The sequence below is a fragment of the Diceros bicornis genome, chromosome 28 (genome assembly GCF_020826845.1).
Source record: "Diceros bicornis minor isolate mBicDic1 chromosome 28, mDicBic1.mat.cur, whole genome shotgun sequence".
NCBI lineage: Eukaryota > Metazoa > Chordata > Mammalia > Perissodactyla > Rhinocerotidae > Diceros > Diceros bicornis.
Window position 1 is genome coordinate 27,664,158 of NC_080767.1, and position 16,186 is coordinate 27,680,343.

The window sequence follows — 16,186 nt, forward strand, 5'->3', positions numbered from 1 at the left end:
CAAGACTGTATTAGCTTTATTTAAAAAATAATCCCCAATGGCTCCCCTTTTAGATTTTTATAATTCTTTAGTTATCAAATTTCACACCTAATTTTAGGCTATAAAGACCAAAACATTTAGGTGATAATATCCTAAACCACGTCCTCTAGGGAACTGGGCAAAAAGACTTGGAAGCACGTAAAGAGAGGGCTGGGAATCACAGGCACAGTGAACACCACAGAGAGGAGGGGCCGGCCAGGCGTTCTCCACACGCCAGGGGGGGCCCTGCACGGACCCTTTCACTCCACCTCCAGCGAATGAATTGCTCTAGCAGTCAAGTGCAAGACAACTAATCAGGCTGAGGTCACTACTGGACAAGTGGCTCCCTTATTCCATCCTAGCAGACGGGTAAGTTGAAAATCAGAGTTACTCCTGGGGCCTAGCTGCTCTGCTAGCCCCTGAGGCCCTCACGGCCAGAGGCGGAAGAGCTCAAAAACTGGGGGGAGTCTTAGGCCCACGTCTATCAGAGCTCTGCACTGGAGCTGTCAGACACTGGCTCAGCAAGGAACACAGGGGCACGAATCCCCGGCTGGCCACTGTGTCTTACATATGGTAAGACTCTTACCTGAGGGTGGTGGGAAAGGGTAGGATTAATTGGCAGGGCATGACTTAAGCAGTAATATCACCAAAACCCCACTTCACATGGCTTTATACTTCATACCCATTACTCCATTTAATCCTTACTAAGTATCATCATCCCCCACTTTACAGATGAGGAAACCAAGATGGGGAGACATGTCGCAAGGTCTAAATGGTATCGCTGGACTGGAGCACAGGTTTCTTTGACTCCAAAGACTCTGCTTTTTCCAGTGCACCAAAACACCTACCTCCTGGAGGGAATTCCTAGGCAGAAGACTGGTGTTTCTCTGACCAATAAGAATCCTGGTTATCCCAAGGAGTTTTTTTTAAAAGACTCCTCCAGAAAATTCTCCAATGGCTCTACCATTTACTAGGTAAGGGAATGTCAAGTCCCTAGAAATCAGCTCACACCTTTGCAGAGAGGAGATCACTACCAGCAGTATGTGAAGCTGGTGTGAGAGTACAAGGAGAGCAGGAAAGTGAAGTGCCAGCCTGGGCCCCAGCACAAAATGTGTGTGCCAGAAGGGGGTGCAGACCCCAGTCAGGCCTTCAGAGCCATGACTCCACCGTGAATGACAGCTGTCCAGAGAACAGGATTAGGGCAGCAGATTTGGGCTAGTGTAAGAAAGCTTTTTCTAACACTAGAACTGGCCAACAATGGCCTGGAAGCCTATGGAACAGACACCTACAGGGAACAGGGAACAGAACCGCAGATGTAAAGAGCTTGACTGTAGATGCTGGCCCATAAAGTGCTTTCTTAAAAACTGTAACTAGGTCTCAATTTTTAAAAATCAAGAGATTTAGAATACAACTGTTGGGCTTCCACTGAAAGACTGGAAGCTCTGAGCCCATGTGCTTGCATGACAATAACCAGTTGGGGCTCAGAAGCTCCTGTCCACTAGAAAGGAGCACATATACCCCAAGTCGCCACACTCTCACCTAGCCCATTACTTTCCCCGGCTCACATCACCCAGGGGCATTCATTCCTAGGTGGTCCTCAGAGAGAGAGAGCTGCATCTTTCAACCCTGATGTAACAATTGGGACTAGGATGTTGAGAAAATCCTCCATTTCTCAAGCATCGACTAGGGTCACCTAACTCCCTGTGATAATGGACCGGAACAGCCACTAGGCATGATCCCCAAGAGGACTCATGCTAGAAAAATGTTAGATGTCAGAGATTGGGGAAGGGTTAGCCTGCCCAAACCCACAAAAACAGAACACTTCAATCTTTTTTTTTTTAGCTAAAGAAATGTCTACGAGACTTATTCTACCAATGATATAAGAAATGGTAGGGTTCCTGGCTCTTGCCAAGTCATGAGCAGTGGTTAGTGGCTCCATTTCTCTATCTATACTGGAAGAGAACTGAAAACTTTTATTGAACATCATCATATTCCAGCCATTCTCCTTAAACAGTAATTTTTCTTACTCCTCACAGCAACTCTAAGAAATGGTCAGAGATGTGGAGGCCTGAGAGATGAAGGCATAGCTCCTTCTGGCTCCAAAGCCCAAGCAGCCGCTATGGTGGACCAGAAAAAATGTGAAAGGAGGAAAATTTGCTCCTAAAGGATTAATTTTAAAAATACAAATGTACTGAATATTTCTCCTTTTTTGTTTTAAGGAAGACACCCTGAAGTATTTCCTCACATAGGAATGACTCCCAGCAGATACAATGAGAAGAGAATTTTAGTTCAACCTCAACATACAACAGCAGAGTCATGACTACAACAGTAGTTTTTAAGCTGTTGCAGAAACTGTGAGAGATTTCAGGACGGCTGATTCCTCTCACTGACAGCCAGACAGCCCTTTCTGGGGCTCCCAGGAATAATTTTAAGGAAAGCTTTCTTTCTCCTCTTTATAATGGGCTTGCATGAGGCTTTGCTGAAGTCCCCTCACAGCTACCAGCGTGCAGCCTAATTACTTAATTGCATGACTGGCAAGATTCCTTCCAAGCCATTTCAGGAGCTCTCTCAGGTAAATTATACAGCACCATCATCTAAATCCATTTAGCAAAATGAGTTTGTTCTCCCCTCGAACCAGAGACACAAAGCAATGCCTGGGCCCCATGTCTACCTGGATTCTAGTAACAACGTGGCCTTCTCGTTGAAGAAAGGGGCAAGCAGGTTCATGAGTTTGCCTTCTTCTACACTCTGGTCTCCGGGGCAGCCAGGTTTGTGGGCGCCATCGTAGTCTAAAATATTGGAATCCATGTGCCTTAAATATCCATTTTTGCAGCCCCCTTTGGAATAGTCCTCCATAATCTGCAAATCAAAGTATTTAGTCAAATAACAGACTAGGGAGGAGGGGAAGGGGGTACGTGGAGGAGAGAGAAAGGGTAGAGACAAAGAATGAATGAGCAAGTGCAAGTAAGCCAGAGAGAAAATGAAAGAGACGGAGAGGGAAGAGAGGGGGCGCAGGCACAGTGGTCCACACACACTCACTTTACAGCAGGGGGATGCTCAGCAAGAACACAAAGATGTTTACATCACTCTCCTCACCCTCAGTTTCCTCATCTGTAAAATGGGGAAAGTGATGCCCCCTCCCAAGGTGACTATGAGGACAAAATGAGACGGCCGACTCACCTAAGTTCGTGGCACAGTGTCTCACCCACGACAGGTGTGTCCCCCCACCCCACAGCCCACTCCTTGTATGTTCTTCCTACAAAGGGTATGGAATCTGTGTCATTAACAATACTTTGGACATTTATCATATACTTCTTGCAATGTATCTGCCCCAATATATATCAGAAAGCCGAGTTACTCTTTACAAATACAACCTAGTTAACATGACTTTGATTTGTCTCATTAGGAAAGTGGAGAGTTTCTAATTCCCACGGAGATGTTATTTACGGATCCACCTTCTTGGGTCACTGAGGGTCCCAGAGGAGTGGTACCAAGGATGCAGCTAGTTAAAGCCTGTGCTGGGCATGTCCTGAGGTGCTGCAATTAGCATTCCTTCTCCCCGTTTCTAAAACTGTAAATTTCTTCTACCAGTCTATAAATAACTCCCCTTGATTTCATTACTGCTGGTGACATACAAACTAGCCATCACACCCCTCTCTCCACACTTGTAAAATGATTAAGATTTTTAAATGGAAGACAAGACCCACACAAATGAACTGTTATTTATTGGGTCTTGTTTGCCACCAATCTAGTTATTAAATCCATCTAAACCTCCAAAGAAGGAAAAGTCTAGAATAACAAAAATAGTAATTATTATCATTTACTGAGCACTTAGTACACATCCTTCTATTTAATTATCACAATGATTCTAACAAGAAAGTTTATTATTTTCATTGATGGGGAAACTCGGCTTAGGGGTTAAGCAAGTCACAGTGATAGTGACCAAGACTCAAGATCAGATCTGATTCCAAAGCCCCCACTTTTAATTGCTTTGCTCTCCAAAACCACCTAATCTCCCTCTAATGATTTCCCATTCATTACTCCATGGCCTTGAACACCTTGAAGGCCACAAATGCCAAACTTGCAGCCTCCTATCTCCCACCACATCCCAGTCTTTAGAGTTCTTTCAACCGTGGAGAACGTTTGCTCCAAATGTTCAGTATCACTGTGAACGGAGAAACATTCTATGTGGACAGAGTCAAATTCTCAACAATGCCCAGATGACACTAAGCTGGGTTCCAGACCAGGACATTTCGGAGGGCCCCCGAGAAGGGGAGTTTGGTTCTATCTGTGGCTCCCGTAACTGAATGATCTGGAAGTTCACAACAGTCCAGAGACAAGGGCTCTTGTCCCATCTCTCACTGACTTCCTCTGTACTCTGGATACATCATCTCCCCTCATAGGCCTCAGTTTCCAACGTGTAAACGAAGTGCCTGGGTTAGATCTCTGAAGATCTGGCCAGGTCCACCATCCAAGGCCTGTTATTCTCCTATAACCACCTTGTTTTTATTTGCAACTATGTTTGTTTTGCTGTTTCATGACTGGCTCTATCATCCAGTCTGTAACTTGTGAGAAGGAGGAGACCTAGTTGCTTTGCATTCCACTGGCACACAACAGGCACTCAACCCAGGCGGAATGAACAGAAAGCCCACTGGACTCATTCCAGACTGGAAGACTTGCATAGAGAGGGGCGGATGGAATAAGGAGTTAACAGCCATGGTCCTACCTTGTTACTCTGCTCCAAATCCTGCTCGCTCAGGAAATTACTCTCATCATCCTCTCCAGTTTTGGTCATGTCCTCGTCCTCCTTGCTAGCCAGAAGCTACATGGAGCATGGAATGGTGTGAAAATGCAACCCAAAAAAATGTGCAGCATGAATATGAATGAATAAGTCAGTGATGTCTTTTTCTTTAAATGCAAAACAAAAACAAACCAAAAAAGAAGCAGAAACAAATGCCAAAGCCATGAAATAAAAATTAACCAAAGTTAAGAGTTGCTAGTTCTGGCAAATCACACACAGCTGCCTGGGATCAGGCATAATTTAAGGACAAATTCCCCAAGAAATAACTAAAGCCATTCCCCCTGCCCTTGCACGGCCCTCCCTGAGCTGCTGTAAATTGAATATGCTGTCTGTTGTGCCGCTGCCATCCCCGCCGTTGCTAAATTCACTTTCAGATTACATAAAAGTAACAAGATTTTGGAAAATAGCTATTAATGGAATTGAAAATATCAAATAGCGAGAAAGCAGTAAATGAAATTTATGGTGTGCCCGATTTATGCATCACTGCTCCTGTTTAGCACAGGGCACAAACCTCTTTTTGGACTGTCACACATCTGAGATGGACAGTCCCAGCAACACTGTCATTTTGCTGACAAAACGTCCTCATCGCTAATGAGTAGAGTATCAACCTTGCCTGATGATAACTTCATGCTTTTGAAAATGAAGGACAGTTATTTATAAAGACTGCATAAATCCCTAATGCTCTAAATAAGTGTGAATCCCAAAGCTTCTGCATTCTGCCTTCTATAGAATGGAGAGTACAATGTTCAAGAGGGCCAGATCTCAGCCCTCTGGAAGAGCAAAAATTCTCGTCATGAGACACCTGGATTAACCAAATAAAAAACAAGCAGAAAAGGTGGCCACATCCAGGGAGGCAGTAAGTCAAAGCTGTTTCAAAATTATACCAAACCTCATCTCACCGATGAAGCAGTAAGCTCTGCACCAAAGTGCTGAAACCACAATGTGAGGGCTGGGTCACTTGCTGGGCATGTTGTACATATGAGATATCTAAGGTTCCATCTCCAGTTTTATTTTATGAATGCCTACATTAGTCAATTACCCTCACAATTTTCCTAGCCCAACTTAAAAGAGGAAATCCTTATTTGGAAGAAGAAAAACAAAACAAAGCAAATTGACTTCAGAAAGTCATTTTATAGAAGACTTCCCAGGGTCAGAACACATTTGACCTAACATATCCAAATCTGCAATCCGGACCAGACAGAACTGACGATCTTAAAATGAGATCTCTTGGGGCCGGCCCGGTGGCGCAAGCGGTTAAGTGCGCGCGCTCCGCTGCGGCGGCCCGGGGTTCGCTGGTTCGGATCCCGGGCGCGCACCGACGCACTGCTTGGTAAGCCATGCTGTGGCGGCGTCCCATATAAAGTGGAGGAAGATAGGCACAGATGTTAGCCCAGGGCCGTCTTCCTCAGCAAAAAAAAGAGGAGGATTGGCGGATGTTAGCTCAGGGCTGATCTCCTCACAAAAAAAAAAAAAAAAAAAAAAATGAGATCTCACTACACTAACTACCACGCATTAACAGACCAGACTTGTACAAATACACTGACTAAGGCATCGAAGTTTCTAAATATGGATGAGGAACTTCTCTCCCTCTATTTGGCTTCTTTCCTCATTATTATTAAAACATTCTCAAGTGATATAGACTAGGACTATCAACGCGGTGGTGGGAGTATAAACTGTTAAACTACTTTGGAAAAAGTACTGGCAATTTCTTATAAAACTAATAACCCTATGACCCAGGAATTCCACCCCTAGGTATTCACCAAGAAAAATGAAAACAAATGTCCTCAGAAAGATTTATACATGAATATTCGTAACAGCTTTTATCATAATATCCAAAACCTGAAACAATCCAAATGAACAGCAATAGCAGAATGAACAAACTGTAATATATTCATAAGATGGAAGACTACTTAGCAATAAAAAGGAATAAATTGTTGATTCACCTAACAACATAGATAAATCTCAAAAACACTATGCTGAGTGAAAGAAGCTTTACACAAAAGAGAACATACTCTATGATTCCATTTACATGAAGGTCTGGTACAGGCAAAGCTAACACATGGTGGAACAAAATTAGAAGAGTGGCTGGCGGTGGGGGTGGGAATTGACTAGAGGGGACGTGAGAGACCTTGATAGTGGTTTGGGCTACACAGGTACATACATTTGTAAAACTTAGCAATGTGGACTTACGATTTCCGTATTTCATTATATGTAAATTTAACCTTAAAAGAAAAAACTATAAACATATATTGAAGTTAAAGATACACATGTTGCAGTAATTAGGGGAAAGTGTTCCGATATTTGTAATTTACAATAAAATTTATGGAGCAGGTAAGATGGAGTGATGATGGACAGGTGGGAAATGTGAGTACAATCTAGGTAGTGAGTGTGTGGGTGTTCACTGTAAAGTCCTTTTTACTTTGCTATGTTTGAATTTTTTCCTAATAAAATGCTGGAGGAGAGTCTCTCCCATCTTTTAAAAAAAAAAAAACAACAATCTCCCTCGGATCCCCCAACAGCTCTGGTCACCAAGCACTCTCTGCCTCTCTCCAAGCTTCTTAAAAGAATTGCAGTCCTCACCTTCTGCAATGTGGCTGTTGCTGCCAACACTCTACAGACACTACTCGTGAAAGGTCCCCAAAGACCCTCTAACATGGGAGATAGAACCCACATGGGATCAGGGAGGAGGCATGAAGAGGCTCCTCCTCGACCCTGTGGATAAAAGAAGGGTCTCCCCTAGGGGTAGCTGAGCAAAGTAGTGTTAACTTGGATCATTCCAAATTGAAATATCAAAAGCATCGAAGTTGTTCATTTCCAGAACCACAACCACTATTACTCAATGCACTGAAATAAAAATTAACTTTCATTTCTCTTTACCTCTGCTGCCTTGGTCAAAATTAAAAGTAAACTCTCAGTTTCCAGCAATGGTCAAGAAATTAAATGTTGTGGACATAGAGAACTACCTCTTATGCCATATGTGACATCAATTTTCAAAGACTTAGAACAAGATGGCAGAAAGACCTATGAGTCACTACAAGTGGGCTCTGCCCCCAGCCCTGCCACCCACCAACCAGAGAAGTGACCTACACACCTCAGTGCCAGCCAGCTCTGTCTCCATTCCCTCCCTCCTCATCACTCCTCCATCCACTGCCATGTGGCCTCTGTCCCCCTCACTCTGCTGAAATGGCCCAGGTCATAAACGACTCAATGGCAACTTCTCGGCCATTTTCTCTTTGCAGTCTGCTCAGAGTACTTGACACCAGTCAACACTCCCTCCCTAAAACACCTGCCCTCTCCTGGTTCTCCCCCTGCCTCTGGGCTATACTTTCTGGATCTGCTTTGCAGGCTCCCCTTCCTCCTCCAGGAAGAACTTTCCCTGACCTCAAGAGAAGGCTGGGCCCCCATCTACATGCTCCCTTCATACACTGCATTCGCTCCATCACGGCCCTCACCACACTTTGGGGCAACTGCCCCTCTGCTTCTCTAACATTATACACTGGATGGGGCAGGGACCGAGTGTGTGTTCAGTTTTAACTCAATGCCTCAATAACTGAGTGCTGAAAGAACAAACAAATGAATAAAGATTTTTTCAAAATGCGAGCTGGAACCAAAAGGTTTTCAGGATTACCTCTGGTCTTGCTACTCCAAGGGTGTTCTCAGGCCCCATGCCAGGCTTACTGAACCAGAATCTTCATTTTAACAAGATCCCCAGGAAATTCACATGCCTGTTAAACTTTGGAAGCACTGTCCTATGGTGCTGCTAAAACAACACTGAACAGAGTCAGAAGAGGGTTGTAGTTCCACCTCTGCCACTAACTTCCTAAAAAATAACATTAACATAGCATGTTTAATTGAGCGCCTACAACCTGCCAGGCACTCTGCCAAGGGCTTTATAAACCATGTAAAACTCACAATAACTTATGAAGACAAATTGCTAGAAACTTCCTCCTTTTAATGAAATTAAATCTGCTTCCAACAAACCAAATTTTATTCTGTTACTAATAACAGAATTTAACAAGTACCTTCTATTTCTGAGTCCCATTTCTGTCCTCCAGAGTCACACAAGGTCTATTTCTTATTCAACATGACAGCTCTACAAATATCTGAGTTCCATTAAAGTATGCCCCTGAATCCATGTTTTCTCTCTATGCCAAAAAAAAAAAATCTTAGTTTTCTAACCATTCCTAAAGGACAATATGAGTTAACAATAACAGCGACTCTTTTTGAGCACTTGCACACGTATCCTGTCGCTGAGAGGCGGCAGCTCCGCACGTCACACAGGTCATGGTTTGCAATGGCACCACCCTGACTGCAGTCTGCTCAAATCACTCCTGCACTTCAATTCTCAGCCACGTTTTCCTATGATACATAAATTAATATCCAATACATAAATATAAGGAAATAGGGCAATCCCATAAGAGATTTTTTTTTTTTTTTTTTTTGTGAGGAGATCAGCCCTGAGCTAACATCTGCCAATCCTCCTGCTTTTTTTTTGCTGAGGAAGACGGCCCTGGGCTAACATCGGTGCCTATCTTCCTCCACTTTATATGGGACGCCGCCACAGCATGGCCCACCAAGCAGTGCGTCGGTGCGCGCCCGGGATCCGAACCAGCGAACCCCGGGCCGCCGCAGCGGAGCGCGCGCACCTAACCGCTTGCGCCACCGGGCCGGCCCCCCATAAGAGATTTTTTTAAATGCACTTTAGAACAGAAGGATACTTGTTCTTGGTCTTTTGTCTGTTTGGCTGGTTTTTAAGTGAATGGCCCACATTCAGGGAATTAACACTGTCGTAACCAGCTGGTGGGAATCCCACAGGGCAACCATTTTAAAGACAAACCTGAAAAACTGTATCAAGGGCCTCCCACTATTTATACTCTTTGTCAAATTAAAACCCGCAGTGGGGGGGGCCGGCCTGGTGGCGCAAGCAGTTGAGTGCGCGCGCTCCGCTGCAGGGGCCCGGGGTTCGCGGGTTCAGATCCCAGGCGTGCACTGACGCACTGCTTGGCAAGCCATGCTGTGGCAGTGTCCCATATAAAGTGGAGGAAGATGGGCACAGATGTTAGCCCAGGGCCAGTCTTCCTCAGCAAAAAAAAAAAAAAAAAAAGAGGAGGAGTGGCAGATGTTTGCACAGGGCTGATCATCCTCACAAAAAAAAAAAAAAACTTGCAGGGGGGAGGGTATAAGAAAATTAACTATATGCCTATTTTATACCTATATCCCTCTGTATCTGTACTTTCGACCTAGTAATTACATATCTGGGAGTATAGTCTAAGGAAAAAAATCCTAGACCCAGAAAAAGACTTGTGTCCAAAGACACTGATCAGGTTATTTAAAATAGTGAATCACTGAAAACAATCTATATGTCCAACAATCACAAGGCAGTTAGTTAAATTTCAGTGCATTCATAAGACGGAATAAGATGCTATCACATAGCAATTGGGAAAAAACAGGAATCAAAACTATATATGTATTGTGGGCATGCACATGTTCATATACGCAAATAGAGAAGGAAAGATTCCAAAATGTTAATTAACTGTGTGTGTTTTAAAGTGACAGGATTAAGGGTAATTTCTTTTCTCTATTTTCCAAGTGTTAGGTAATGCTGCGGGTTAATTAAATATTGGAGAAAAAATACTGAATTTTAAAAACACAAAACATATTTGCTTTTTTTTTTCCTTTTCTGATTTATAGGCTCCTAGAGAGCAGCAGTGGTACCCAGCCCCCACTCTGCAAGCCCTGCTGCTCAGAAAAGGCTGTGGACATGTAAGCACTTCCAGTTTATTTCTGTCTCGCTTCTCATCACAGGAGAACCACACGCACTCCTGGGAAATGGCAACCTCCCTCTTTGCCATCCCACCCTCATCCCAAATGACCTCTCCTCCCTCAGCTCACGATTATTGAGGGAACACCACCCTTCCCGTGTGGATCTTCCCATCCCATTCCAGGGGAAGATGGGGAACTGCGCTACAAAGGACAAGTTATTCGTAGGGAACATCAAATTGAAGTGCAATCTGACAAATGACTCAAATCTGAATCGGCTGGTATTAAGATCTGAGTGGGAAAAGGAAAAAGCCTCTGTTCTCAAAGGACACAATGGGACATTTAACAGATTTTTTTCAAAGGGCAAATGAACAAACAAACTCGCCATTTACGACTTAAATGAAATAGGTGAAGAATGAGCTGCTTATTAAAAACGCTGCCTTGGAGAAAACAAACCAAGAGACTTGTTTCTCCCTAAATGGGTTGCAGATATTCTTGGTTTTCAAAATTATCTGGAGCTCTGGAGGCTAAGATCAATACCATTCCCCCTCTCAAACAGAGCAGATGGCCAGAGCGCAGCATAAATACCTTTGAGCATTTCCCACTTTGAAGGTGGGAGGAGACAGCTTAAGACTGACAAATCTTTCCCCGGAAATGATGTGGCAATGGGACCTCCATTTACCTGGCACGCCAGGTTGTGTTCAAGGCAACCACAACCAAGATGATTCTGGGGGACCCAAGTGCAAGAAGGCCCTACTGGTGAGAACAGTTCCAGTCTTCTGAAACAAGGCTAACACATGCATGGAGCAAGGCTCTTCCTGTGGGAGAGTTAGGCCAAGTTAGGGGCTAAAAGGGAGGCAATGACAAGCTCCTCCTCACTGTCACAACTTCAGGGTCTTCCTATTGTGCGGCAAGGGCCAAAAACATAGAAAATCGGAGACAACACATCACAAAGACGAGCAGAGACCCAGAAGTCACCAGGGTAAATGCATAATGCTTTCCTCCTCCCTGGGGCGGGTTAACAGGATGGGCCTCCCACCCTCAGTGAGTACACAAGCCCAGTGAACCACGTGCTCTTTAGTGCAGAGACACCATAATTTAACCTTTCATGGCCCTTTCAGACTTTCAAATGCCACCAGCGGAATTCCCATAGTCAGGAAGCTGGACTTGTGGGCTCATGGGACACCGACTGTCTCCTCTCTGTAAATGGCAGAGCACAGGAGTTCCTGGGTATGTGTGGGAAGGAACAATGCACATCCGGTCAAATCCAGAAGTCCAGATGCCATGAAGAGTGACAAGAAGATGCACAAAATTCAGAGGATTAACACAAAAAGTAAATGAAAAACGTGTTTACTTGTTTGTTTTTCAATGTTAATGAATTCATTAAGGCTGCATCTATACCACCCAAATTATCTGTGTGATTTGGCAACTCTCCAGATCCCTCTGAGACCAGACCAATCATCCGGCTGTGCCGTCTGCAGCAGAGATCCCAGAGCCGGACCTGGAGCCAACAGCATCACAATACATCAAATGTGTTCATGGAGACATGACCCAAACTTGAGGAAGCCTGCGGACAGACCTGCTGACCTAACAGGGCCCTTAAATCCCCGTCCACAACAGAGACTGGCATTTCAGGAGAGACCTCCCCAGGACAGATGCAGTCTTGAGAAATTTGGGGGCTATTTTTTTGTTATTAGCACATGACAACCAGTATGTTTCTTCTTACCTCCGTTTGTTGCACTGACTCAAGTCCGTCACCTCCCTGGAAACCCACAGAGGAGAGATCAAAAATGGTTTTCTTCAGGTGCTGGTTGTCTGCGTACAGTTCCTTCACTAGCTGTAGAAGGTCACTGACCTAAGAGAGAAGAGCAGGGAGAGGACGGGCTACCCAGCAGCCAACTTCAGCCTCCCAGGGGCGCGGCCCTGGGCACAGACCTTCCTACTGAGCAGACTTTTCAGCATCACAGTGATGGTGAATCAGGCAGCCTGATTCTACTCTTCAGGCTATCCTGGGTACAGAGAAAAAAAAACCACTGGTATGCCTGTATTCTAACCCCAGAGCCACCACTTCAAGGCAAAGAGATCTGGGCAATCTATGCCTCCACGTCTTCATCTGTGGAGTGGGTGACTGTGAGAACTGAACATGATTGTGGTCTCCGTGCACTAACATCCTTGGTACAGGCTAGATACACAGTCAATGACAGCTGACACTATCTCTGTCTTGTACTTGAGAGTCCCTGGAGGAAAAGTCCCCACAACTGCAGCTTCTGAGACCGTGTAGGCCTTATTTTACAACATCAGTCTTCTTCTTTGTGTACCTATTATCTTCTTTGAAGATAATGATAGTCTTCAATTATAAAGCAATTCACAGCTCCTACAATACTCATACAAGCTTTAGTCAAGATTCCTCACAAAAATCCCAAGGAGGTGGATGGGCTAGTATGACTATCCCCATTTTACAAAGAGAAGTCAAAGTGCCCAGTCACACGGGAAAGGGCAGAGCCAGGCCCGGAGCTGAGACCCAGGACTCCCAGGCCAGTGCTCCTCCTTAAGGCATTATACAATATACCTGCTAGGCCAGGTACATAGGCAACTGAGCAGACACCACCGTCATCCCCTGCAAGCTTCGAATCCCAATGGCCAGTAATTTTTCAAAGACTTCTTAATGGGGTATTCATTAGCTCCTCAAATAAAGTGGGAATCCCACCCTAACTACACAAAGCAGATGTCCAACACATCAAAACATGAACACAAACTGGACCCAACCTTCAAGGAGGTTCTAGTGGGAAGAACAAAACATTCTGATTCTACAAACATTTACTAAGTGCCAACTAAGCGAACCACCTCCTGCCCTTAACACAGCTATAGGAGGTACTAGCAGCAGCAATTATCATCCCATTTTCTTCATCTTCAAAAACTAACAGATGCCTTAACACTCCTTGCTCCATTCCTCCCAAAATACCAAAATTTTTATGGCTCTTTCTATTTCTTCTGTGCCTTACACCTGCTGTTTTCTGTCTCTCTGCTGAGAAAGCCTTCCACTAGAAAAACTCCTATTCATCCTTCAAAACCCACTTCAGGCCTCACTTCTGCTGAGAAGCTTCCTCTGATCAAATGAGCACTTCCCAATCTCCGACAATTAACCTCTCCTTCTCTGCTACCTCTACACCTTGCACATATGCCGATTACAGCCACCCTTGCACTCCATACTACAATTACTTGTTACATGTCTGCCTGTACTAGAATGTGAATTATTCCAAGACAGAAACTTAATCTGTCATACATGTACGACAATTTTACAATAAATCACAATCTCCACTGAGCTCACACTTCTTGTTCTTATCAATGGCTCTTAGAACCTTGAAATACCAAACCACTCAAACCACCCCAATGACCAACAGATTGAAAAACCTTTCCTGTTTTAAAAAAGATTTATCAAACTTGGACCTTTACTCTTTCAAAAAGCATCTATTAACTCCCACTGTGTGTGCCAGGTACTGGGAAACCAGAAATAAATAAGATATAATCACTAACTTTAAGAGGATCACAGCCTAGTGGAGGATACAGACAAACACCCAGATAATTACAGATCAGTATGAGAAGGACATCAATGCGTTTAGGCACAAGAAGAGAGCAAATGACCTAAGGAAAAGGTGGCTAACTCCACATGGAGGGACTGAAGAGCATCTCCTAGGGGAGATCAAGCCTGGGCTGGGTCCTCAAGCCTGAGAAGAAGTATATCAGACGTGGGGGAGGGCCCTCCAGATAACATACACAGAAGGAAGAAAGGCAGGCAGGGAGAGAGGGAAGAAAGGAGAGGAAAGGGGCTTTCAGAATCTTATACCTCTGATCAGGAACCCAAGAGACAACAAATAACCAACAAAGCACTGAGAGTTAACAGGTCAATACCTTTTTCTTAAGTTCTTCTTGAGAAAAATGATCCACTTGAAACCGATTGGGCTCTTCAAGGCAAATACTCAGATAAGATGTTTGATCACTATAAAACGAAAATGGTTCTTCTGCCAAAAAAAAAGTGGGACAGGACAAAAAGAATATCAGAAATAGATCCTTCCAAGACCAATCCCAGCGTAATCCATCTGAGGCCATTTGAATTGGGTGGGGGTGGGGGGTGGGGGGACATAAGTACACACACAGAGTTTTAGCCTTTGGAGCAAAAGTAATTTTCCCTCTTTCTCTACAGACTGATATTTCAATGTATGGTTTCATCATAGGGTGTATAGGCTTTCAGTGTCGCCAATTCTGAATTAGAATTTGCATACCAAGTGTTGTGCCTAGAAACCATTCTGAGTGGTACAAGCGAATGATGATTTCAGTTTAAATGAGCAAGTGATTCTGTTTAGGTAAGAATATAGGAAAATTAGATGTGACCCCCAAGGGTCAAACTCAAGGGAAATAAAAGTGCCTGATGTATCTCATACTGGCCCCGGAGCCTGCCATGGTAGCAAGCACACCAAGTGCAGAACCTGCCTGCCAGATCTAAGACAAGAGAATCTGGTCACAGACGTAAGGGTCAGCTTCCGCTGCAGCACGGGTCACACTGTAATAGGGCAGAAGGCGCAGAGGAGGGCAGGCTATTTACTGAGAGAGGCACATCCACAAACACGGTCTCATTTAACACACATGGGTAGGTGCTGCTATACCTGATACACTAGGAAGAGCTACACTTCAAAGCAAGATGCGCTGGCCCAAATCTGGGTAAATCACCCCCACCTCTGAGCCTCAGTTTCTTCATCTGTAAAATGAAGTCAATACCTACTCTACCTAATGGGACGAATGTCAGGATCAGGGATGAGAAGTTAAGTGCTAGGTGCTGTGCCTTGCACATAGTAGGTGCTCAAGACGTGTCAAACCTACCACCGCGATTACCATATTCGACCATTCGGGCCAGGCACCAGGCTAGAGATACAGAAAGGAAGGGAGAGGGCCAAATATTACTGTGATGAGCACAGCAATGCAAGGACCACAGGCCCCTCATTTTGTAGTCCTCCCTAAATGAATCCACCGCTAAATGCAATGTTTCAACATGAACCAGCAACCTCACCCCCATGTGTGTGTGCAGTCCAGGCTCTCTGCAGTGGGTGCTGTGGTAGGCAGAGCCCAAATGCTTTGGGCGATGAGGGCTGTTTACCAGACAAAGGGATTGCGAAGTTATCTGGAGCTGGAAATATCAAATGATGCAGACCATAGCAGAGGTAGCAACGAAGCATCCCGCAGCAGACCCTCTGCAGAATTAACACAATTTGCTGGGCCCTTCTACTATGAAGGCCAAAGCCAGATGGATACAGACTGGGAGAGCCAACATCAACATAGTCACCACAAAAAAGGATCCCCAGATGAAATCTTTTGGGTGCCTCATCTCCTACTGAAGTCTCAGGACTCTCTTAAAGTTCAGCCAAGGGCCTCCAAGTGCAAATACCAAAGGGCAATACATACAAGAGAGCGTGTACCTTCCCGCCTCCGAATCTCGCTGATCTGCTCCTCCAGGGTCTTTTGCAAATTCCGATATGAGAGCACATCCCGCTCCAGCTGCTTCCGCAGGGCAGAAACGCTGTTTAACTCAGCCTGCAGGTTGTTGATACTTGGTAA

At 44.6% G+C, this 16,186-nt stretch overlaps 1 protein-coding gene across 4 annotated transcripts in view; it reads right to left on the reverse strand.

Moving 5' to 3' along the window:
• The window catches only part of CDK5RAP2 (CDK5 regulatory subunit associated protein 2), a 175,253-nt gene that overhangs the window by 64,608 nt on the left and 94,459 nt on the right, over window positions 1–16,186 (reverse strand). For all 4 annotated transcript variants that reach the window (XM_058523896.1, XM_058523895.1, XM_058523892.1 and 1 more), the window contains 5 exons: window positions 16,048–16,178; window positions 14,489–14,598; window positions 12,306–12,434; window positions 4,745–4,840; window positions 2,690–2,877 (listed from right to left, as the gene is read on the reverse strand). In XM_058523896.1, coding sequence (XP_058379879.1) covers window positions 2,690–2,877; window positions 4,745–4,840; window positions 12,306–12,434; window positions 14,489–14,598; window positions 16,048–16,178 — 654 coding nt within the window. The remainder of the gene's footprint in view (window positions 1–2,689; window positions 2,878–4,744; window positions 4,841–12,305; window positions 12,435–14,488; window positions 14,599–16,047; window positions 16,179–16,186) is intronic.